The sequence below is a fragment of the Equus quagga genome, chromosome 10 (genome assembly GCF_021613505.1).
Source record: "Equus quagga isolate Etosha38 chromosome 10, UCLA_HA_Equagga_1.0, whole genome shotgun sequence".
Lineage (NCBI taxonomy): Eukaryota > Metazoa > Chordata > Mammalia > Perissodactyla > Equidae > Equus > Equus quagga.
Window position 1 is genome coordinate 27,479,383 of NC_060276.1, and position 24,329 is coordinate 27,503,711.

General features: G+C 35.4%; 1 protein-coding gene across 3 annotated transcripts in view; it reads left to right on the top strand.

Annotated features, from left to right (window-relative positions):
• Positions 1 to 24,323, top strand: part of CUL4B (cullin 4B) — a 29,619-nt gene extending 5,296 nt beyond the window's left edge. For 2 of the 3 annotated variants that reach the window (XM_046673398.1, XM_046673397.1), the window contains 18 exons: positions 6,652 to 6,755; positions 7,264 to 7,333; positions 7,965 to 8,038; positions 8,842 to 9,004; positions 9,152 to 9,241; positions 9,542 to 9,624; positions 10,254 to 10,321; positions 11,249 to 11,367; positions 11,967 to 12,159; positions 13,171 to 13,275; positions 13,760 to 13,870; positions 14,303 to 14,394; positions 15,509 to 15,616; positions 16,503 to 16,616; positions 17,339 to 17,444; positions 18,781 to 18,953; positions 20,960 to 21,112; positions 22,970 to 24,323. In XM_046673398.1, coding sequence (XP_046529354.1) covers positions 6,652 to 6,755; positions 7,264 to 7,333; positions 7,965 to 8,038; positions 8,842 to 9,004; positions 9,152 to 9,241; positions 9,542 to 9,624; positions 10,254 to 10,321; positions 11,249 to 11,367; positions 11,967 to 12,159; positions 13,171 to 13,275; positions 13,760 to 13,870; positions 14,303 to 14,394; positions 15,509 to 15,616; positions 16,503 to 16,616; positions 17,339 to 17,444; positions 18,781 to 18,953; positions 20,960 to 21,112; positions 22,970 to 23,065 — 2,022 coding nt within the window. In that variant the 3' untranslated portion in view covers positions 23,066 to 24,323. The remainder of the gene's footprint in view (positions 1 to 6,651; positions 6,756 to 7,263; positions 7,334 to 7,964; positions 8,039 to 8,841; positions 9,005 to 9,151; positions 9,242 to 9,541; positions 9,625 to 10,253; positions 10,322 to 11,248; positions 11,368 to 11,966; positions 12,160 to 13,170; positions 13,276 to 13,759; positions 13,871 to 14,302; positions 14,395 to 15,508; positions 15,617 to 16,502; positions 16,617 to 17,338; positions 17,445 to 18,780; positions 18,954 to 20,959; positions 21,113 to 22,969) is intronic. The other variant, XM_046673399.1, reaches the window with a different exon arrangement.
• Positions 24,324 to 24,329: the final 6 nt, after the last annotated feature.

The window sequence follows — 24,329 nt, forward strand, 5'->3', positions numbered from 1 at the left end:
GTCCAGCGCACTTTCACTCACTGCTGCCTCGCTAATACACCACAGCAGTTCAAATACCTCTGTAGTGCAGTGTTTGAAGCACTTTTGAAATACTTTTACTTTAGGAAAAAACTCTTTGTCATCAAAGAAGGTAATTTTTTTCGTTCACGCACATATATGGTGTTTATTTGGATATGCTGGTGTTCGGCATCTTTAATTTCAGTAACGTCTTTATTTCATATTTATAACATTGATTGTAGTTGTTAATGAACCCTATTTATTTTACTTTAAATATTTTTCCATAGCTTTTGGTTCAAAATATTTTTCCTGATAATTTGATTCTGTTAAATTCCTTTATGTTTCAAGAGCTCATAGCTTACATTTTTTGTGTTTTTCCTTTTCTATGCTTCAGAATTATTATCCGCTGTTGTTCAGGTGCACTTCTTCAGCCTAAAATCAATGTTATAACTTTTCACTATTTGTATTTTTCATAGTACTTTACTACTTCTGCTCTAATAAATTCGGAAGCATTTGTTTCCAGCTGCTTTGTTATTTTGGACCTTAATTTTACAAATGCTCCTTTCGATTGTTCTCAGAAAGATTGAGATGTTCAAGTTCAAAAAAGAGGATAAAAGGATAAAGGGAGTAACATTTTTTCATACCATCTGGATTTCAGGTGCTTCTTTGATTTTGACTGGTTGAAATGTAATTTAAAATTACTCTCCTAAAATTGAAACAATAATGAAGTATGTAGTATACCAAACATACCAAACAAAAGTTCTCCAAATTTCTCATTACCCCATCTCACCCTCTGTCCCTGAAGTAAACACTTATAAATTTGGCATGTATCTATGCAGAAGTTTTTTCTGTGCGTACAAAACCATTTTGCTTTAAAGCTTACCCATGGAAGTCCCTAGTGTGGATTGCGTGTACTGCCTCCTAAGTTTTTAATTTCTCGGAAAGAACATGCTCTTGAGTGCATTGGCAATAAGCAGATGTAGTCTTTTAAAGGTGATTTTAAATTAGAATTGTACCTGAGTTTAAAAATTATCTTTCTTTGACAACCTCGAAATCCTGTAAGAGTGAGGCAGTGGTTAATGTTGTTTTGGTTTGGGTTTTTTTTGTTGTTTGCTTGTTTCTGATTGACAACAGATAGAAGTATGGTTAAATGCACTGACTTTGAGTTGATCAGCCTCCTTAGATTAGAGATCTGCCATTCATGATAACTTTGGGTGAGTCAGTTCTCGAAGCTTTGGTTTCCTCATTTGCAAAATGGGGAGACTGACAATACCTATATGGCAGGGTTGTTTAGTTATAAATAAAATGCTGCAAACAACTACTTACTACAGTGCCTCCTGTATATTGATGTTATCCATGATGATGATGATAATAAATATTTGAGTCTTTAAAAAAAGATACCTTTGTTTTAAGATTGCATTTTGGTATACAACTCTAACGCCACATTTAGTTTTTCGATTCTAAATCCACACTGGGCCAGAACAGCTGGCTGATAAATAGATTACATTGCACATATGTGTTGGTAGACACCATTAGCCAAATTGAAAAAATACTAGAAAAAGAGAGGAACTCTCTAGGAACAGTGTCCCTCTGCACTTCTCAAGAATGTGCCTTGTTTTTACATGTGGTATCTTAATAGTTGGAATTTTGGTTTTGGCATGTCACTTTTTTACTAAGTAATATTTTAAATAATGGGATTATTTTCCTCATGTTCTCAGCCTTTGTATGAGTAGCTGTGTAGTGTTTTTAAATCAGTTACCTTTTTTGGAGCTGGCTGTTTGTTTATATATGAAAGTGTAACATTTATTCTTAATATAAATGTCTAGCTATTATCTTTCAAGGCAAGCCTAGTCCATACTTCAATTCTGATGAAAGTAATTTTATCTATCATTAATAACAGAAACTCAGGGCCGGCCCGGTGGTGCAGCAGTTAAGTGCGCACGTTCTGCTTCGGTGGCCTGGGGTTCACCGGTTTGGATCCCAGGTGCAGACATGGCACTGCGTGGCAAGCCATGCTGTGGCAGGCATCCCACATATAAAGTAGAGGAAGATGGGCATGGATGTTAGCTCAGGGCCAGTCTTCCTCAGCAAAAAGAGGAGAATTGGCAGCAGATGTTAGCTCAGGGCTAATCTTCCTCAAAATAAAAACAGAAACTCTCGTTTGGTTAGCTTTTTGTGAAATATATCTTAAATAATGAACCTTTCTATTAATGATTCATTTATCGAGTAGATGACCACAAGACTGGAACTGGAAGCAAATAGTGCATTCATCTCAGTATAGGTTATTATCTGTTATAAAATCTGGTTGCTTAAGCAGTCAATGGTTTGTAGGCAAGCAGTTAGATTCTTAGCAAGGATGACTAGCTCTTGTATTTTCTGTAAGTTTGTTTAACTGTTGTTACTCTTGATGTTTTTAAGCTTAGTCTGTCACGTTATGTATTGCTCCTCTTTTTACTGAATTAATACTATCCTGCTATTTTAAAAAATGCAACTACAAATTCTTAGTACTTGGTAATTTCAGTTTTATTTAAGCCCTTTTTACTAGATGTAAAGAGGAAAATTTAGCCTTCATTGTCTGGCTTCCTTTTTGCAAATTCTTAGTTTTTGATATATTTTGAGTATCTTCTTTTAGCCATTTTTACTAGATATAAAAGATAATTTAGATTTTGTTGCTGTATCAGTTGTTGAAAAGTTTTGTGGTGTGGTCTTTCCTTTCTTTCTTTGAAACATATGGTTGGAAAAAATAAGACCCAACCTGTTAGGTCAATGACCAGAGTTCAGCACCCTAATAGGAATTTAATATCTTTCTTAGTGTCTGTTGTTAGATCAAAAACATTTTTAGATTTCCTCCCTTACCATGTTTTAGTCCTTTATTTTTTGCATTCTTTGTATCTTTTATCTTTATTTTAGTCATCTTCATTTTTTATTCTAGTTTTTTCACCCTTATTTGCACTCCTTCCCTCGTCCCAAATGCAAATCTTGTGCGCCTTTGCTGCTGCTTAAATCCTATATTCCCCGAAGCATCAAATTTCACAAACTGTAGTTTTGCATTTCATTTTCTACATATTTATATTTTTTTGGAGTGTGGTTTTTTTTTTTTTTCCAGACAAACACGTTTTTGATGTGACATGTATGTATTTGGGTAGGGGAGGGGCCGGGATTTGGAGGAATAAAGGTTAAAATCTTGCTAGAATTTTCTTTTTTGATATCTAACTACTTTTAAAAAAGGATTTAAGGAAGCATATTTACCAGTAATCATTGGGAGCTTAAGTAAAAAGGTAGTTTTATTTAAGAGACTTGTAAAACTATCTAGAATCTGTTTAATGCAAATAGTTGCCTGTGAAATGAGGTTATTTTAGTAATAATTATACTAGATCAGACTTTCAGGGATTTCCAAAATGTTTAGTGAAATGTAAAATAATATATTTCTAAAAGTGCCTTTCAAAGATCTGGAATAAAATAGAGCTTCTCTCAAGCTCCTAAGTAGTGATTTAACACTTTCTTATTCATGTTTGTATCCTAGGACCTAACAGGATACAGAGAGTGCTTAGTAAACACTCAATCTTGTTGAATCGATGACTGCTTACTCTACGCAAAGCTGGGCAGACACCATGGGCATGTAGAGATCACTTAGTCCTTGCCCCTAAGGTGTTTATATTCTAGTAGGTTCGTGAAATTAGTTTATGACCAGCATTTTTTTAAAGAAATTAAATAGGAAATAGAGTACATCACATGTAGTAATGGTAAATGTAGTTTCATGAAGATTTTCTTTGTTACATAAATTTATTTTATGTGCAATAGATTGTGACATTACTGTGGCTTGTCAAACATTTTTGGAAGCCACTGTTTTAGGCACATATGACTGCTCCAAACAAACCTTGCTCAAAAGTGAGGAAAGCAGAGTGTTTAGATCACAGGGTGTGTGGAAGATTATAAACAGACATGAAACTAAAATGGTTAAGACTGAGCCTTGAATGCCATGCTGAAAGTGTGGTGGTGGGGGAGATAGAAAGGATTTTATTGAGTGAGGCAAGTATTTAAGTGTTTTGAATATTTAATATAGTCATGTGGGTCAAAGCCCAGAAAGTATTACAGAGCGTGTAGTGAAAAGTTTCACTTCCACCTCATCCTCCAACCCCCATCCTCTCCCCGCAGCTAGTTCCCCTCTCCACAAACATTCTTAGTTTGGGGGGTATCTTTCCAGAGATGTTTTATCTATGTAAAAAAAAAAATCTGTGTTTTCATTCATTTTTTCTTTTTTACATAAATGATAGTAGAGCATGCACCACACCACACCATTCAGTCCTTTGTATTTTTTTAGACATATGGGATTTCTCTGTAACAGTACATGAAGAACTTGAAATTTGTCAAGAAAGGGAAATTACTAGATCTGGTCTATATATTAAGAAGCAGTCAAGGCTAAATTAGAGAAGCAGAGTGTTGTCTTCCAGCTTGATCTTCAAAACTCAGCTTAGATGCTCCTGTCTTTCCTACTTTTCTTGCCTTTGACATCTTAAACCACCCTTCAGCTAAACACAGGTGAGGCTGTGTGCGTATAAAGCCCAGCTGAATTCTCTGTTTCTCACTATTCCCACTAGCTCTTTATGCATTTCCCTCTGGGTCTTTGGGACTCTGCCTCTTTATCTTGCTCACCTCTTTGCTTATCCCAATCATAGCACCTAGCACACTGTATTGTAATTATGTTTTCTCATCAGTTTTTTCCTAACACTATAAGCCCCTTCTTTGTGCGGGACATTTTTCTAGTTGTAGGTACATTGTTTTTTTGAATATTTACTATATTCACCTTGTTCAAAGCCCAACAAGTTTTGAAGAACCTATTGATACATGGGCACGTAGTCTCTTTCTGTCATTAAGGAGAGTTGGGGGACAGGATATACACATAAAAAGATATAGTATTGGCTCAGTGACAAGTCAGTGTGGTATGATTGGTGATAGTGCCAGGTGAGTCACTGGTAGCTGAGGCAATTAAGGACAGCTTATTGGAAGAAGTGGGATGTAGCTGAGTAGGAAGGGAATATGGTATCTTGTATGAGAAGATAAGTAGGTGCATTGAAAACTACTCTATGGGAGAAAGGAACACAGCAGAAGGGGATGGAAGAAATACTGGAAGTGGAAATGTGGAGAAAATGAAGTACAAAAGCAGAATCTAAGCAGGAAATGAGAAATGCTGAGAAAATGAGTCACTCAAAAGGAACCTGGAGATACAGTGAGAAGACTACTGAAGGAGGAAGAGAGAGAGCCCATAGAGGACCAATGTAAACAGAGAGGCACATGAATAAGTCTAAATACACCCTGTAGGCATTTGTGGCCTAACTCATGGAAAGTAACCAGCAGGGGACTCAGCCTTCTTATTTCTCCTTAGCTGCTGGATTTAATTGGCCTGCTGTTTCCTGGTGAGGTGTGGTACCTTAACCTCCAGTGGTCTTTAAGCTTTCTTTTCATTTGCTGATTTATTTAGTAGACTTGCATACTGGGAATATGACTTTCAACTACATATTTATAAAATTCCACTCCAACCAGCAAAACTTGGATGCTCCCTTAGAATCAATTTTAATGGAATTTTTGCCTTCTGTTGTGGTGAAAAAGGAATCCTAATGTTATATTTAAGTCATTACTAGTTGGAATTGTAGATTATATCAGAGTTCATCCTAAGAGTTTTACCATGCCTGTTGTTTTAAATTTGAAAGTCTTTTGATATGCATAACAAGAAACTCACTGAAATCTGAAGTTTGTCCTTTTGGGATCTGAGTATAAAAGAAGACCAATTCAGCTATTAGAAGGAAGTAAAAATACAGTCAGTTCTTTTGTAATTAGTGTTTATTCAGTTGTACAAGTTTTAAAATGCCTGTATTTATTTAAATATTCTTAAACAAATGTTGGAGAAAAATCCTCGTGTTTAATTATATCATACTCATTATAATACTTTAGCAATAATTTCTGCACTCTTCTGTTCAGGAAAAGCAAAGAAAGTATAAATAAATTTTAATTCAGTAGTGGTTGGACTGCCCAACCCATCTGATAAACAGTTGGTGAAATTATTTTTTAAACTCAAAATGGAACTCTGCTTATGAAAACAGTTAACTTTTTTTTTTAAAGATTTTATTTTTTTCCTTTTTCTCCCCAAAGCCCCCTGGTACATAGTTGTATATTCTTTGTTGTGGGTCCTTCTAGTTGTGGCATGTGGGACGCCGCCTGAGCGTGGTTTGACGAGCAGTGCTGTGTCCACGCCCAGGATTCGAACCAACAAAACACTGGGCCGCCTGCAGCGGAGCGCGCAAACTTAACCACTCGGCCACGGGGCCAGCCCCAAAACAGTTAACATTTTTAAGAGCAAGATAGCATTTATATGTAGCAGTTGTTTTAAATTGGATGTCTTCACAGGGGAGAACTTGGCTTGAACCCCTCCATCCTTAACCTGTGCAGTCATAATAAATATGTTAACTTTTTTGGTACAGTACATTGGTTATGAAAAAGTTTACTATATTGGTATTTTCTTGTTTTACCTTGTGTTTTAAATGGATGAATAACTTCTTAATAAGCTGACATGGTAGAAATAGTAAAATAATATGAATTTGATGTAAATAATTGAGAAATCCCCTCCTTCTCTCCTTAAGTATGTGTTTAATCTTGCAGGCTGTAGAAAATCTCTGTTCTTACAAGATTTCTGCAAACTTGTACAAACAGCTGAGACAGATTTGTGAAGATCACATCAAAGCACAAATTCATCAGTTCAGAGAATATCCTTTTAAAACAAAAAGTCTTGTGTTTTCATCTCCACCTCCCTCCTCATCCCTCACTATTTAACCCAGCTTGAAATGGAATACCTGTGTTTTGTAGATTTGTTATTTTTGTTCATTTTGCTTCTAGAGAAAGAAGCAACAAATTTTTGACTTTCCTGCTTTAATTAGGGTCCAAATCTACATTGTAGTATTAGTGTAAATAAGATGCCCTTACGTCTTTACTCTTTTTGTCCTAACAGATTTCCATTTGAGGAAAGATAATCTTCTAAGGGAAATCATAAACTGGAAACACAATGCTCAATTATGTCTAAGATTTGTATTTAAAGGTATTTTTTAGTGGGATCTAAAATTTTTGAACAGTTTAAGTAGCATTTTGTTCTATAATTAAGTGCTATTTGGTTTCATTTATTATGTAGAGTATTCCGTATTTAAGACAAACATGCTCTTAACATCGCATGTATTGCTTGTACTAAGCACTCTAAAATTTCCTTAACATATATCTCACGGATTCATTGGATAGTGTTCTTTTTCTAAAGAAGATCGATAGATGCTGGCAAAACCATTGCAGACAAATGGTAAGCTGGAAAAAGTATTACATTTCAGCTAACTATTGTAGTTAAAAAATAAATTTCTTTAAATATAGGACTATTAGTTTTAAAAGCTTTGCAGTAGGTGGACTGCCTCAATATCTGCTCTTGTTCTGAATTGGTAACTAATTTTGGTTGAGTTTTCTGTTTTAAAACTACAAGTTATATAGGTAAACCAGCATTTTAGAATGACTTACACCTTAGAATCATTTTAATTTTTGTCACACTTAACCAGAAAGTTTTATCTCATTAAAAAAGTTTCATTTAGTCTGTCAGTCTTGGTGAATATGCCCACTATTTGATTACCTGTGAAGGTGCCTGGTGGTCCTATAGTTTAGCTTACTCAGACCACAAGCTTTTCCTTTCTCTCTAATCTGGTATTATTTTATATCTTATTTTAAATGCCCCTTTTCTGCAAACTACATCAAGGATTAAGACAATAGAATATTTTAATAAAAATGGTATGGGAATATTCTCAGGTAGATGTGTTTATCCGTATGTTTGATCCTAGTAGTCTAGTATATATACAGGCGAACCCTGCAATTTTATTCTTATTTGAGAGCAAATATTTCAACTTCACAAAGTATAAAAATTGTTTGATTTCTTTTTTCATTGGCAGATCATGATCAGGAGCATTTTTTTGTTTCTGGATAGAACTTACGTTCTTCAGAATTCAATGCTACCATCCATATGGTAAGGATGCCAGAAAAAAAGTATGAAAAGATTTGTTACAAATCATAGTCAAATCTTAATTACACTAATGGAAGAGAGTAAGTGATACTGTGAATAATCTTCAAAAACTCACATTTGGCTTCTAGACTTGTATTTATAGCAGGTTTACCTTCTTAATTATGTTTTGCCTATGCCAATATTAGAGATAATGAACATTCTCTGAGCATATAATAATTTATGAAGTTTTTTTGTTAGTCAAAGGGGTTAAAGTTTGCTCTGGACTAGCTGAGTGTGTGTCATTTTGTTGCTGATCAAGAGTTCCCTCATTATCTTTTAACATTAATATTGAAAATGCCATGTATACGTGAAAATAGAATAGTATAATGAGCTCTTTCCCCACCATGTGCCTAGCATCTACCTATAGCAGTTATCAGGGAGTTTACTAATTTTTGAGTACTGAAGCCAGGTGACAGATGACCGATTAAGCACTTCTTTAGCAGTACAGTGAAGACCGTTTTACATCTTTGAACTACTTTTGTCTCTTGATTTATCCGAGGAAGAAATAGCCACCAAAGGAAATACAACAAAACTTAGTTATGGAGGAAGACAGAAATTTAGCTTCAGTTCTCATTAAACAAAACAAGTTTCCTGTATGCTTTAATCTCATAATATCATTTAGAATTAAATGTGTGGATTTTATCCTTTAACGATTGCTGCTTCAAAGCCGGGAGCCCTAATTAGCACATGGTGAGAATTTAAGCAAGCCTCTCCAGAAGTGATATTGTTCTCAATTAATTTAGATTATATACATTTTTTTATTTTAGGGACATGGGGCTGGAGTTATTTAGAGCTCATATTATAAGTGACCAGAAAGTCCAGAATAAGACAATTGATGGCATTCTTCTCTTGATTGAGAGAGAAAGAAATGGTGAAGCTATTGACAGAAGTTTACTCCGAAGTCTTTTAAGCATGCTCTCTGATTTGCAAGTAAGTTAACTACTTCACTTACTACCGAGCTGATTGCTACCCCAGTTTGATACTTAAAAACCATGTTGATAGTGATGTTCACATAGAAGACATTCAGTAAATATTTATTGAAAAAATGAACTCCTTTATTTTGTTCCACTCTCCCAGATTTATCAGGATTCTTTTGAACAACGATTTTTGGAAGAAACTAACCGGCTCTATGCAGCTGAAGGCCAAAAATTAATGCAGGAAAGAGAGGTATTTAAAAATCATGATTAATAAATTCACTGTGTCTCACAATAGACCTTACTTTATAGAACATAAACTGCCCTTTGCATTTATCTTCCCAGCATTGTGATGCTTTTCTGTCGCTTAGGTGCTCCTTTCTTTTCTCTCTTCTTAAAGGCCAGAATTCTGGATCATATACTCTACCTATAATTTTACATATGATTCAACCCTGTCACCTTTGACAGGGCTGCTCACAGGATCTTTTGGTCTTGACATTTTCTGAATGATTTATGGGGAGGAAAACAATAATATAAAAAACTATCTTTGTAGGTTCCTGAATATCTTCATCATGTTAACAAACGTCTAGAAGAAGAAGCAGACAGACTTATTACTTACTTAGATCAGACCACCCAGTAAGTATTTCATGTTCAGCCTAATAGCCTTAACCCGTGTTGTTGAATCACTTAAGGCACGTGAGGCATCCTCAGGCATGTTAGTAACAATTTTCAGGTGTGACTTGAGATTTTTAACAATTGTTTTTATAATACAAATTTCAAGTTGTTATTTTCCCTAGTTAATTAGATTTAACCAAGGATTTGATTATTGGTTGTGTGTATGTGTTTAGGACATAATTAAAAAATGGTATTAGAAGCTGATGTGATCTTTGAAATCTTCAGGCCAATTAAAATTCAGTGGGTGTTTATCAGAGAAACTGTGCTTTCCTAAATATTACCAACCAAAGAGTTCCTGTAAGCAACATAGATAACTTCTTTACCTTCCTAATATAAGCAGAGAAACTTGGAAATAGCCAGCAAGACCATGGAAATATTTATTTCATGGTGTAAATCAAATTCTGAAATATACAAGGTTTCCTTCTTCTAAGCCTAAAGTGAAGTAACTCTGAGCACCAGTCAATTTAAACATAGGATAGGAATATTTAAATGAACACAAAATGAGCTATTTGACTTTTACCCCCAGGAGAGGCTATTTAAATTTTCAGCAAAGTCAAACGTCAATAATTCTAAACTTCTTTTCCTTGTAGGAAGTCATTAATTGCTACTGTAGAAAAACAACTTCTAGGTGAACATTTAACAGCAATTCTTCAAAAAGGTAATTGGTGATTTATAAATAAGAAATTACCTTTAAAATGGTAGCAGCAAGCAAGTAGAAAACATTTTTAAAGATTACCCTTTTTAAAGCCTGATAGCACGTGGCTGCATTTCTGAGGATGGACACTATCCTTTTTCTCTATTCATTACAGTAAACTTTCAGGAGGTACCTCTTTTCCTTAACTTAAAGATATGGGCACTAAGACGAGAGAGGTCCACCAACCCCAGTAAAGAAACACTAGGAATTTGGGAATTCTTGACTTAATTTGTAAGATTACAGTAAGGAAAGGCATTCCTTTTTACACTAAAATGTTTTTGTTCATAGCATGTAAAACCAAGCACTTCTACTAATCCTGAGCGATCTTTGGAGAATACCCTGACTTTTACTTTGAGAATGCCACAAATAGGATAGAGTCTTACCTTTCTCTCCAACCATCTTTTCTTTTGTATAAAATGGATATATTTTAGAACTTTAATGCAGTCACACTGTTATTTCATTCTAAAAACCAAATTTGTTAGAACCTCATTTAAACTTGGCCTATTAATGCATGGTTTTTGATATACCACAGGCCATCTCTGATACTCTGAGATAAAGCTATGTACACTAAACTAAAGCCAGATATACTATGGCTACTGCACATGTGAGGTATATATAAATTGGTTTATACATCTGATCTACCAATTCTAAATGGCACAAACTGTTACACAATTATTTTTATTTTTATTTAGACTAAAGTTGCTATATTTAGTTTTCACTTGGAAAGGTGACTGTCTATTTGGGTTTAATTCAAAGCAAATCTCTATATTAAAATTCACAGACTAGTCATAGTTCAGACCAGCATCACAATAATAATTTAACTTAATTTTCATTAAAATGTCTGACATTTTTGTTCACCATTTTTAAATGTCAAAATTTTTGAAAATTCAGGTTTAAATAACCTCCTTGATGAAAACCGAATTCAAGATTTATCTCTCCTGTATCAACTCTTCAGTAGAGTTCGAGGTGGCGTTCAGGTTCTGTTGCAGCAGTGGATTGAATACATTAAGGTATTAACAATTAACCTGCATCTTTTTTACTCTCATAGCTTGTAATCTGTGTGCCCAGAATACATATCAGTGAGCATTTCTTGTTAGATCCAATTTTTTTTAAGTAATGAGAGTTTTGAGAGCAGTCAACTTAAGAATGATAGCTCTATGGCAAATCAGCAATAAAACAGTTACCTTTTTGATGTCTGACATGATTTCTAGCTCCAATCCTTATAGCAGTGAATGTGGGAAAAGAAAGAGGATGTTTTTGGGATCCAAAATTTCTTTCATTTCTTCAGTATTACACTGAAGCCAGATTGCTGTTTTCAAAAAATTCAAAGCTGACTTCTTTAAAAGTAGGGAAAAGAGCCTAGAGTTATAATAATAACCCATTATGATATTGTATACCCAGTGGTCATTTTTTATTTTATAATTATAGATGAATGGTATCAGTCTGGATGTTTTATCACTTTATTTTTTGTTTTCCTGACTTCAAAAACAGCTTTATTTTAATTTTTTGAGATTTTAAAATATGTGTACCTTCTTAGAATATGATTTTGGGATTGTTTTCATTGTAGATAATTCAGTTCTAGTAAAAAGTGGTAATTTTTGTTTTTCAGGCATTTGGCAGCACTATTGTAATTAATCCTGAAAAAGATAAAACTATGGTTCAGGAATTGCTCGATTTTAAAGATAAGGTTGACCATATAATTGATATCTGTTTTCTGAAGAATGAAAAATTTATCAATGCCATGAAAGAAGCATTTGAAACATTCATTAACAAAAGACCAAACAAACCTGCTGAACTTATAGGTATTTTTCCAGTCATTTTTTCTGGTTATTTTGTGTTCTTCTTTTATTCATAAAATTTTAGTCAATCTGAAATTTTGACAGAGCTGTGGTATATTAACTACCTTATTTAATTGAGGTTGCTTAAGCTAGTAGTTTCTAAGAACCTGGATGTAAGGAATAAGGCCCTCAAGCTAAGAACGTCTCAAAGCTCACATGTCACACATGATGTTCTTTCGTTGTAAGACAGTACATTGGACCCTATTTACTTTTATTAAGTTTGATACCTGTTTTCCAAGCCTACAGCAACTTAGAGGTGGGGCTGGGTGCTGTTTCTAGAGACCCACACTTAGGGCTACAAGAAAGATAGCACAAAATTATAGTTTCAGTGAGAAAGGAAAAACATTCAGGATGAAAATAAACCTAATAGTCTGGGCCCATTTAGTGTAAGTGTATGGTATACTGCAGTGTATCTCAGGTTTTCCCACCTAAGTACCTTAATGTCAGAGGAGGTACCCTGAGAAGGTCTAGAGTCTTCTGCCAAAAGGATGAAATTTTGTTGGTTTATTACTTATCCTTAAAATTTTGCAGATTTGCCTTCTACTCTGTAATGTATCTGGTTTGTTTTAATAGAAAAGTAGTATTTAAGGCTGCTTACTGTCAGTGTAAAATGAACACTCCAGAAGATGTGCCATGTCTTTCAATGACTTTAATGACCCCAGCACAGGGCTGTATATACCACCCTCTCCTGGTCACCATACCCCATTTTAATAAACATCAGTATAGTGGAAAGGACATTATATATGGAGCCAGAAGACTTGGGCTTGAGTTATTTATTGGGCTCTGTTATTTATTAGCTCTGTGACATTGAACAAGTCACTTGATCTCCTTGACTTTGGAGACTTTAAAAAATGCATGTATACCTCTGAAGCATTGAAAAACTCAGTATATCACACTCCTATTTGGATATATATAGTGTCCAGTACCTCATGAGTACCCATGATCACTAAACAACAAACTTTTCCCCCATTTTAGCTAAGTATGTAGATTCAAAGCTTCGCGCAGGCAACAAAGAAGCAACAGATGAAGAACTTGAAAAAATGTTAGATAAAATTATGATCATTTTTAGATTTATCTATGGTAAGTATTTATTTTTATATTAATGTTTTTCTTTTAAAACAAAGCACTCAACAGAAACTAGCAAGTGTAATCAACTTGGAGGGAGTATTTATTTGGGAGTTAGAGATTTAAAATTCTATTTCTTACATTTAATTCATTTTGTACTTGAGGAATGTTACTTAATTGCTTTGTGCTTTGACTTTTCCACTATTAAGAGCCTTGATTTTTGCTGCTTGTTTTAATCTCTAGAGTATTGATGCTAAAGCTACCAGGCAGCTAAAGCTTTTCTAAAGAAAAGTTAATGCAGTCTTAATTCTTTACAGCAAAAACCTTTGAAATGTCTGGCACAAAAATCTACCTCTAATGTTTCTTGCATTTAACAAACTTGGACAAAATCTATAAATTTAAATAACTTGGAGTAATGGTGTGACTTATTAGGCACTTTGAAGCAATTCTGTCAGAACTTCGTATTGGAATATCATGAGTTGTGTTTTATTTAACATAGGCAAGGATGTTTTTGAGGCCTTCTATAAGAAAGATTTAGCCAAGCGCCTGTTAGTTGGGAAGAGTGCATCTGTAGATGCTGAAAAATCAATGCTGTCCAAACTTAAACATGGTATGTTTGTCATTCATTCTGTCTTTGATTTCTGAGGGAAAGTTAGCTTAAGTTTTGCTTTTTTCAGTCGATTGCCTCTTTAGTCAATCATCGTTTGTGTGATGAAAATGTAAAATAGCTCAGGAGATTTCCAATCTGTTGTACATATCCAGCACTGTTGTTGGTTTTTTTATAGTGAAGCATTGTTCTTGTTTTTATTTGTATAAAAATTTCCCATTTATCTTATGCCTAAATAGTAGGTAAGGTTACTACAGGATTAAAGAGTTTCACTCTGAATTAGTGGGGCATACACTTTGGGGTAAGGATTTTTTTTTTCTTGTGAATGGTTAAATACCATATTTCATGCTAAAGTAAGTTTTGCATTTCATGTTTTCAATTTTAAATTGTTTTTACCACTTTAAAATATTATGAATGTGTAAACATCTTTAATAGAATGTGGAGCTGCTTTCACCAGCAAACTTGAAGGAATGTTTAAAGACATGGAACTTTCTAAAGACATCATGATTCAGTTCAAACAGGTAAAAGTGAGTTAAACTCTTACTTAATTCCTCGAACTTAAATATATTTAGTTATCTCCTTGCTGTGGTGTGTGCTGAAGAGGATAAATAGAAACATGTTTGTTGTACATGCTTCATAGCACCTTAGATGGTATTCACAGTAGAGAAAAATACCACCAATGAAATGTAAGTATAATCTGACCTACTTCTGAATTTATTCTCAATATACACCCAAGATAACACAAAAGTAGAAATAAAATGTATTGAACTGAAGTCAGGACAAGAAAAGCTGTAGCTAGGTAGTGAGAACAGGGCTTTCTCCAGCATCTAATCACTGTTGGCTATTTGCATGTTCAAAGCTGGCAATGTGGAAGAAGGGAGGTGATAGAGTGGTTGTATAAGGCCTTTGGGGACATTGGGAATGAAAAGCTAGATGCACAGTTTTGCAGATGTTGGTAGAAGGTGATTTTGAAATATTTAAGAGCATAGGTAATAGTGATATCAAATTAGATTTTCTTCTATTAGGGTTTTAGTAATGACTTCTTTACCACTGTATTGCTACAGTGGGAAGTGAGAGTGGAAGACTCAAGAAAAAGATCAGGGTCAGTAGGATCATGGGTCCTATAGTAGCTACAGAATAGGGTTTATCTGCTTTGCCCTTTCCCCTTCTTCTTCCTTCCCCACTTCAGGTCACCCCCTGCAAACAGGCAGTGGAACAAGTGAAAAACCGGAGACTTGGGCTTGCTGGTGGGGTGAGGAATGGGGGTTGCTGCAAGGTGTTCCAAGCCCACATAGGGGTCTCCAAAGGTGGGGACTGCAGGTGGTATGGGGGAAAGAATGGAGAAGAGATCCTGTAACAGCCCAGCCATATGTGAGAAATTATTTAAGTTGATAATGCCTCTAACGAGGTCATGTGATCCTTGTCTGCCATTACACCAAAATGTTAACCAATGCACTTTTCTAGTGCATTTAATATAGGCTTCATTTTTAGTCCTTTTAATAGTTGCCTTTTATTTTAAAGATGGTCAGTATTTGCATGTAATTTTATAATGGGAAACTTCTTTAATTGGTCATTTTTATGACATGAAATGTATGCACTTTTGTTTTTAAGATCTCAACATGTGTGTTTATCTTATTGTAGTATATGCAGAACCAGAATGTACCCGGGAATATTGAATTAACTGTGAATATCCTGACAATGGGTTATTGGCCAACTTACGTGCCTATGGAAGTCCATTTACCACCAGAGGTAAGAATTGCTGTTTAGGACTTTGAGTTATAAGCATAGAAATGTATGACACTTCCATTTTGCTTGTCATTGAACAATTAAATACTTTTTAAAAGTTTGTGTCAATAAGCACACCAGCACCAAATGCCAAATGTTTTAATATTTTACTCTTCTATTTATATTACTCTTGAATTTATATCATTAGAGCACAGCTAATGATGCCACGTTTCTGGGTCCAGAGGCAATTTCCCTGACTTGTCTTTCAGTTCCCCAGATTGTACCCATCACTCTGCCCAGCAGTCAGAAATTCTTGCCCATTTGTCCCCTGGGGGTTGGATTGCTGAGTGATGGGTACGTGAGTAAACCCATCCTAACTCTTGGGGAAAAGTCTAACTCAGGACTGAAGTTTAGGAAAAGGGTTAAGCCTAGAGAGATAGATACTGAGAATCCTCCATGGAGATGATCGTGGAAGCCCAGGGAGTAGATCTCTCTCCTTAAGGAAGAGGATGTAGAAATAGGAAGAAAAAGGCTGAGGCAGAGCTTGGGAAAAGGCTCACATTTGGCAGGTGGTGGGAAGAAGAACCTGTGAAGGAAACTAGTGAAGAAGCAATAGTGAGATAAAGGAACCAGCATGGTGCAGAGGCACAAAAGCCACTGGTGGTGAATGTTTCAAAAGAGAGAATGATTAAATGTTGCAGAGAGATCAAAGTGTAAAGACTAATGTCATTAGATTTTGTAGTGGAGAGATCATTACCTTACATCAAAGTGATCGGTGGACCTACTGGGTAGCGTCTTAGAAATTTCCAGAAATTATTACACATGAAGTATAAAATAAATAAAACGTGAAGAGTAGCAATTGTGATACTGGATACAGAGCTTAAATAAAGCTTTATTTTATTTACCATAGATGGTAAAACTTCAGGAAATTTTCAAGACATTTTACCTAGGCAAACATAGTGGCAGGAAACTTCAATGGCAGTCAACTCTAGGACACTGTGTACTAAAGGCAGAATTTAAAGAGGTAAGTGGATATTCCTAGAACTTACTTTTCACCTTCATCTTTTGATATTGAGGTCATCCCTCTTAACCTGAAGGTTTAAGCTACTTTATAAATTTATCTTAAATATCTGCATGGTACAGTGATAGTTTGTTACAGCTTTGTGTATATTATAAGAATGTGATCTTTTCCACAGTTAATTGGTCCTGCTGCAAAACCAAAAATAACATCCCTTTTCTCCTACCCTTTCCCCACCTGTGGATGCAGAATTTTCATTGCCACTTCTTGATAGGAAACTTCGTGTTACTAGGAGCTAGAGGATGGAGTGGGTGTTAAGGGGAACCTAGTTCCCATAACTAATTTCAAAAATTTCCCACAGCTTTTCATAACTAATCTGAATCAAACAAGTCGGAAACGCATTTGAAATAGTGATTTCTTGCTTCTCGTGATAAATATCTGTAATGACACATAAGGCTGAGTTATTAATTTTCATTACTTTGTTGTTCTGTTTTAATTATAAGGCTTAAAAAAATACCTGTAGAAAGGTCACCCAATCCTTGCTCCTATTTTAGGTAGGATCACACCTAAATCCTACACTGAACATACTGGCTTTTCTGGATAATGTTAATCCATGTTTCTAAATCCACTAATTGAAAAATGCTTTTCCTGTAAGAGATTAGTTATTTGATTAATTTTTCATGTGTTTTAAAAAAAATGATGGCTAAACACTGCTGTTTCTCCAACAGGGTAAAAAAGAACTCCAGGTCTCTCTCTTTCAAACACTGGTGCTGCTAATGTTTAATGAGGGAGAGGAGTTCAGTTTAGAAGAGATCAAGCAGGCTACCGGAATAGGTTGGTGTTGAATCAGTTGATTAGCAAGCAATATTCAGTGTCCACTACGTGCACTCCACTAGATTAAGAGCTTTGGGGGGATACAAAGAAATAATCCCTCTCCTCAGCACGCATAATATCACCATGGGGAAAGGGGGAAATGACACTGGAAATTCACAACCAATAAGTACCAATCTGGTGCTGAGTAGGAGTGTGTTAGGAGTTCAGCAAAGGAAGAGATCACTGTGGACTGGCGCAATTGGGAAAGCCTTCGTGAAGGAGGTGGGACTTGAGCTGGGTCTTTAAGTTTTAGTTAGAGAGAAGGCATATGCTGCAAGGGGAAATATTGTGAGAAAAGGCTTGGAGATGGGAATGAGCACAGTGTGGGCAGGAGTCATGAAGAGTTTAACTGCAGCATAGAGTACAGTCATGCATCGCTTAACAACAAGGATGCCTTCTGAGAAATGTATCCTTAGGTGATTTTGTTGTGTGAACATCATAGAGTGTACTTACGCAACCTAGATGGTATCGCCTACTACATACCCAGGCTATGTGGTACTTATAGGACCTCCGTCATATATGTGGTCTGTTGTTGACCGAAACGTGGTTATGTGGCATGTGACTGTAGCGAGATATGAAGTTAGATAGATAAGATGGGTAGAGCCTGATCATGGAGAGCCTTAGGAATCCAGTGGATGAAACCTACATTGTAGGGTCTCGAGTGTGTATATACACACATAATGGAAGTGACTTATTTGGACAACTTACCTGGAGTCAGTAGACTATAGGGCAGCTTGGAGGATGAAGAGATTCCAGTCCAGAAGCTAGTGGGGTAATTCAGGCATAAAGTGATGAGGGGCTTAGACTAGAATGAGGGCAATGAGAATGGAGAAGAGGCATCTCTAAGCAAACAACTACTAGGTACATGGAGGATGAAGGAGAAGGAAGAGTTAAAAGATGATTGCAGGGTTTCTCACCAGAGTTGGTTGGTAGCTTCACGACTAACAGTTGGAAAGAGGACACAGTTTTATGGGGAAGATGATGAATGAAATTTTGGACATAACTGGAGTTGATGATAATAAAATAGCCAGGTGGAAGTGTCCTTTAAATGTGGGACTAGAAAGAAGTGAGATGTCATTTCTGAAGATTTGGTAGTTATCCACATGGAATAATTGAAGCCTTTAGAGGATAACCAGGAAAAAAGCCATTGTATAGAACAAAGGAAGTTACTGATGACGTTGGGGAAAAAAGGAAACAGTTTTAGTAGAGGGATGGATGGAAGCTAGATTGAGGTTGAATGTCACTGTTTGTATTGATGAGCAAGTAACAAATAACTAAGCTGCTGTTTCTTCTTCAGAGGATGGAGAGCTGCGGAGGACACTGCAGTCATTGGCCTGTGGCAAAGCTAGAGTTCTGGCGAAAAATCCAAAAGGCAAAGATATCGAAGATGGTGACAAGTTCATTTGTAATGATGATTTCAAACACAAACTCTTCAGGATAAAGATCAATCAAATTCAGATGAAAGAAACGGTATTTCTTTTGCATTCTCCTCATCCTAATGCACTGGAATTATGTGTGTTCATAATAAAAATTTATAAAGAAGATTTTATGCTTATAATACTACCACTAACATTTTTTGTTCCTATATCTAGCTCAGTGTATTTCATGATTGGATTTTGCAGTTTTTTTTTTTAAAGGTTTTATTTTTCCTTTTCCTCCCAAAGCCCCCCCGGTACATAGTTAGTTGTGGGTCCTTCTAGTTGTGGCATATGGGATGCTGCCTCAGCATGGCTCGACAAGCAGTGCCATGTCCAAGCCCAGGATTCGAACTGGCAAAACCCTGGGCCACCGAAGCAGAGCGCGCAAACTTAACCGCTCGGCTAAGGGGCCGGCCCCTGGATTTTGCAGTGTTTTTGGAGGGAGGTACACACAATTGGGCCTGACACTCAGTGTAGTTTTATATCCTGCTTTTTCTGTTTAACGTTAAATCTTTAGAATTTTTCTTTGCCATTAAAAATCTTCATAAAATGACAGATGGCCACACAGTATTCTTTTACATGGCTATTATAATTTATTCAACCGATGTCCACTGTTGGGCAATTAAATTCATAACTTTTCAGTATTGTAAATAAAACTGCAAGAAACATCCTTGTACCTAAATCTTAATTTCTTTGAGCCTTCCTTTATGATAAATTCATGGAAGTAGATCTTTTGGGTAAAAGAGTGTGAACATTTTAAGAGTCCTAGTACGTAGTGCCATATTGTGTTCCAGAAAGGCTGGACCAATTTACACTGTTTAGCAGCCTGAGTGCTTGTCTTAATGGTGCCTTCACCAGCACTAAAGATTGTTTTCTTTTTTAAATCTTTGCCAACTTGCTTGGTGAAAAATCTGAATGATTTAGTTAGTATTTCTTTGCTTAACAGTGAATATTTTGTTAGTTTTTGCCATTTGAATTTGTAAGAGATGTTTACTAAGCAAACGATCAACTGCAGCATTTGAAACTAGTTGGTTTCCAGTCCAAGAAGGTTTAATGCAGTACTTGAGAAAAAGTTTTAATGTGGCGCTGAGGTCAGTATCTCAGACAAGCTCCTTTCTTGTTTACATTCACATCAAAGATGTAATAATCCCTTAGAAGATTATTGTCTTTTTAAAACGTGTATGCTGTATCAGAAAGAAACTGACTGCAAAAAGCCCTAACTGTTCTTTTTAATTAGGTGCTAAAGATGAACGTTTTTTCTTTAGCATTAAAATTGGTAAACTGACTCCTAAACACTTAAATTTCTGTTATTCTTGAATGATTATAGGCACTACCTGTGCATTTCTGATTTATATATTACAAAATAATTTTTTTAAAAAAGTTTGACTCCAGTTAGCTTAGCTAGTTAGTACCATGCTTTGAGTCAGAGGTCAGAGTCAGTCACTTTTACAAATAAGCTAATGTCATGCAGAAATCTGGTCAATAACGCATTGTGATACATTTAGAAGATTTTGAGGACAGAGTAAAAGAAAATGATAAATTCTGGATTAGCCGCCTCTACTTCTAGAAAGGCAACTTGAGGGGCTGGCCCCGTGGCTGAGTGGTTAAGTTCACGTGCTCCGCAGCAGCGGCCCAGTGTTTTGTTGGTTCGAATCCTGGGCACGGACATTGCACTGCTTGTCAGGCCACACTGAGGCGGTGTCCCACATGCTACAACTAGAAGGACCCACAACTAAAATACACAACTGTGTACCGGGGGGCTTTGGGGAGAAAAAGGGAAAAAACTTAAAAAAAAAAATAGAAAGGCAACTTGAAAGATGGTATTTTTCTGTTAACTAATATTGGCATTACTTCATTGGTGAGGGGCAATATAATTAGGTCAGAAAGGAGTTATGTTTGTAGAGTTTTTTCTGTCATTGTCTATTTGTAAGGTTCCTTTAGATAATTCAGTATATTTAAAGCATTAACAGTGTGTCATGTACACAAAATGTATCATTTATGTAAGTAATCAAGTTTCACTTCAGGTACAATTCCTGAGTTTAAAACTTTTTTTGTTAGGTTGAGGAACAAGCAAGCACTACAGAGAGAGTATTTCAAGATAGACAGTATCAAATTGATGCTGCAATTGTTCGAATTATGAAGATGAGAAAGACACTTAGCCACAATCTCCTTGTTTCGGAAGTGTACAACCAGTTGAAATTTCCAGTTAAGGTAGGTACTTCTGTGTTTCCATATTGAGCTTGTTATATGTAAAAGAGTACGTTAGGTTTTCAGACACGAATCTTACAAACACGGATTAAAGCCTCAAGACCATTTGGAGGGACAGATTTATCATGCTCATATATATGATTCAAAAAAACCTTTGTTGGCATATGTGGGCAGCTGTGACAAAAGGGGAGAACAATTTATAAAAGCTTATTCTTGAAAGTTTAGCAGCTGAATGAATCTGAAATTTCCAAGTTCATTTACTGTGTTTGTTTTGAGCTTCTTTGTTATTTTTTTTCTTCCTTGAAATAACTTGGTATTTGACAGATTTGGTTATTTTAAATTAAATTAAATCTCCTGTTTAGTTAGCTTATATAAGTGTCCTTAAACTCTGTACAGATAACTAGTCATCATTAGGCGTCTTTTTGAAAAGTTTAGCCATGGTTCTGGCAAACTGAAATTGGTCATTAAATGGACATGTTCCAATATAAATGCCCAATAATAAAGAGGCTTAGACAGTGTGGTGTTGTACTGGAGTGTTTAACAAGTTTTAAAAGATTCCCAAATCCTCACAATGATAAACACTTAATAGAGTTTGGACAGATTCTTGGCTGTTGGGGTTCTCATGAGCTTTGAGTTTAGGTAAATCACTTCACCTCGTTGATCTTGTTTCCTCATTTGTAAAATGAGGATAATGATGGTACTTACCGCATAGGATTATTGTGAGGCTTAAATGAGATAATGTAAGTGAAAAATTTAACACTGGGCCTGGCACATAGTAAGTGCTCACTAGCTGTTAATTCTAATAAGGTTGGCTTTCTCTCCTCTCCAAACCTAATACTGCCTTGTTATTACCACACTCTCACCCTCATGCTCTGCCTAATAACCATTTCACTTCCAGCCAGAGAGATCAGCGAGGCTAGGCAAGTTAGAGGATAACTATAGTAAATATTGTGCTGATATTCTAGGTCCCTCACCATAATTAAGAGAAAGCCATTTTGATTTTCAGACCTCGGAATTACTGGGTAAAATTACTGGCTGAAATTTTGGCTGCCCCATCAGACTACTTTCCCTCTTTACCCCACTTGATTAAGTGAACATTTTACATAATCTGGAAAACTCTGTATTAGCAAGCAAGATTATAGTCTTTTTATAAGCTAGATACAAAAGACAGTGGAATTTTGTCATGGAAGAGCTAAGAATGCAATCATGAGGATAAGCTGTAACGTTTCTTGATGATTTTTATAACCACAAGTAGGATTCAGAAATCCAAATCATTTATAGTAGGTAACAGTTCAATCTCACATTAAAGCTGAAATACCAAAATCTGAAATATGAGATGATACTTCACTCATCAAACCATTTGTAGTAGTCGTTAGTGATTTCCCCAGTAAATTTTTTATTTAATTTATAAAAATGCAACCTAACTTTGAGAACTAGCTTTTGCCCAAAGTAAAGGTCTACTTATCTTTTCAAACTGTTTTGGCAAAACTAAATAGCATTCTGTTTCCCTAAACAATATGTTCCTCATGTGAAATTAGGATAAGTTAGTCTTTTGTATTTAGCTGTGCAGAGAATAGCTGGTTCTTAGAAAACCTTTTTAAAATAGAGAAGTAATAGAAAGTATCACATAACAATATGACAAGGTGTGACAGTATATGTGTAATAAAAAACATTTCTTAACCTGGCTTATTTTCATTAGACTTTTCTCTTTAAAAATTTAAGGAGATTTAAAAAATAAAAATTAAGGAGATTACATTAAATCAGTGAGCCAAAACTGTTTTTTTTTTAAATGGAGTATTGATAAATGGACTTAAGCCAATGATTATGAGCTTTGCACTAAAAATTTGCCCTCTTTTACAGCCTGCTGATCTTAAGAAGAGAATAGAATCATTAATTGACCGGGACTACATGGAAAGAGATAAGGAAAACCCAAATCAGTACAACTACATTGCATAAAATGTTGGCCTTGCAGCATTGATGTAATAAGCAGTAGCCAGTGGATAAACTAACCTGTTGATCCTATATTATTTGACTTCTTTTATACTACCGATGACCAAATGAAGCAGTGTAATGGAAATAGTTGAGTGGACTTTTTCAGTGGTTAACATGCCCATTTAAAGAGTAATACTTACCTTTAAGAAGAATGTTGTTGAACTCTTTGCATGTTATTTAGTATGATGTGCAGAAAACTCTTAAGAAAGTACCTGGTCTTCATGATTCCTCTTTGGAACTGGGGAAGAGGTCCCTATGGCTGTTAAAAGAGGAGGGGGGATTCTTATACACCATTAATTATGAAGCAAAAGGTTTATTTGCTTAAAATGTCATTTAAAGATACTTAAACTGCATGCAGACTTTATTTACTGTACAGAGTTCTGGATGTATTTATCAAATAGAAAAACCACCTTGGACTTGGTTGTACACTTGTTTTGTGATTTCCCTTGAAAAGAAAAATAAGTTGTCACAGCTATTGATATTTTACTAAGTAATGTTCTGTTACACTGAAAGGGATGTTTTAAAAAAAATTTATTTGGAAACAAGTTTTCAAGTAGAGGGACAGTTGCTTACCTAATCTCTTATATATGCACATCCTAAAATTTTCCATTTGTGACTCTGGGATGTGTATATGGCTTAGCCCTCAGTTTACTGTGCTGATTAACAGGTACTTATAAAAATAGCTGAAATAGAAAATTGGTGATCAGTTGTACTAGAAGAACATGGTAGGAGAGAAAAATCCAACTTTCTTCATATTAAAAATGAATACAATACGAACATCGCAAAAGAGACCAAAACCCACATATTTGTAAATTTTTACAGGAGCAAAAATTCATCAACTAGTTTTCAACTTCCTTTAATGTTGTTTGCACAGTTTTGTCTTTAACTTGGACCAATTATAGATTGTTACAGGCTTCCTAGGATTTAGCATTCCTGTTTTCTCTACCAAAGTTTATTTTGGAAGCACCCCAACTCTTTGTTGGTGAATGAGTCTTTCCTATTCAGATGTAAAATTCCTTCCTCTTTTTCCCCACACACCCCCTAGTTTGGAATTTCAAATTCTGTTTCATGCTGATCTTACTCCTTTAAAAATTGCTTGAAGATAAGCATTCTCATAGCCACTGGACACCTACTTTTCAGGGGAATGTCCTAGAATTGTTCTAACATAAAAAATAGCAAAAGTATTGTTCTTCAAATTGATAATGTGAGTAAAAGGCTTCTCTTTACC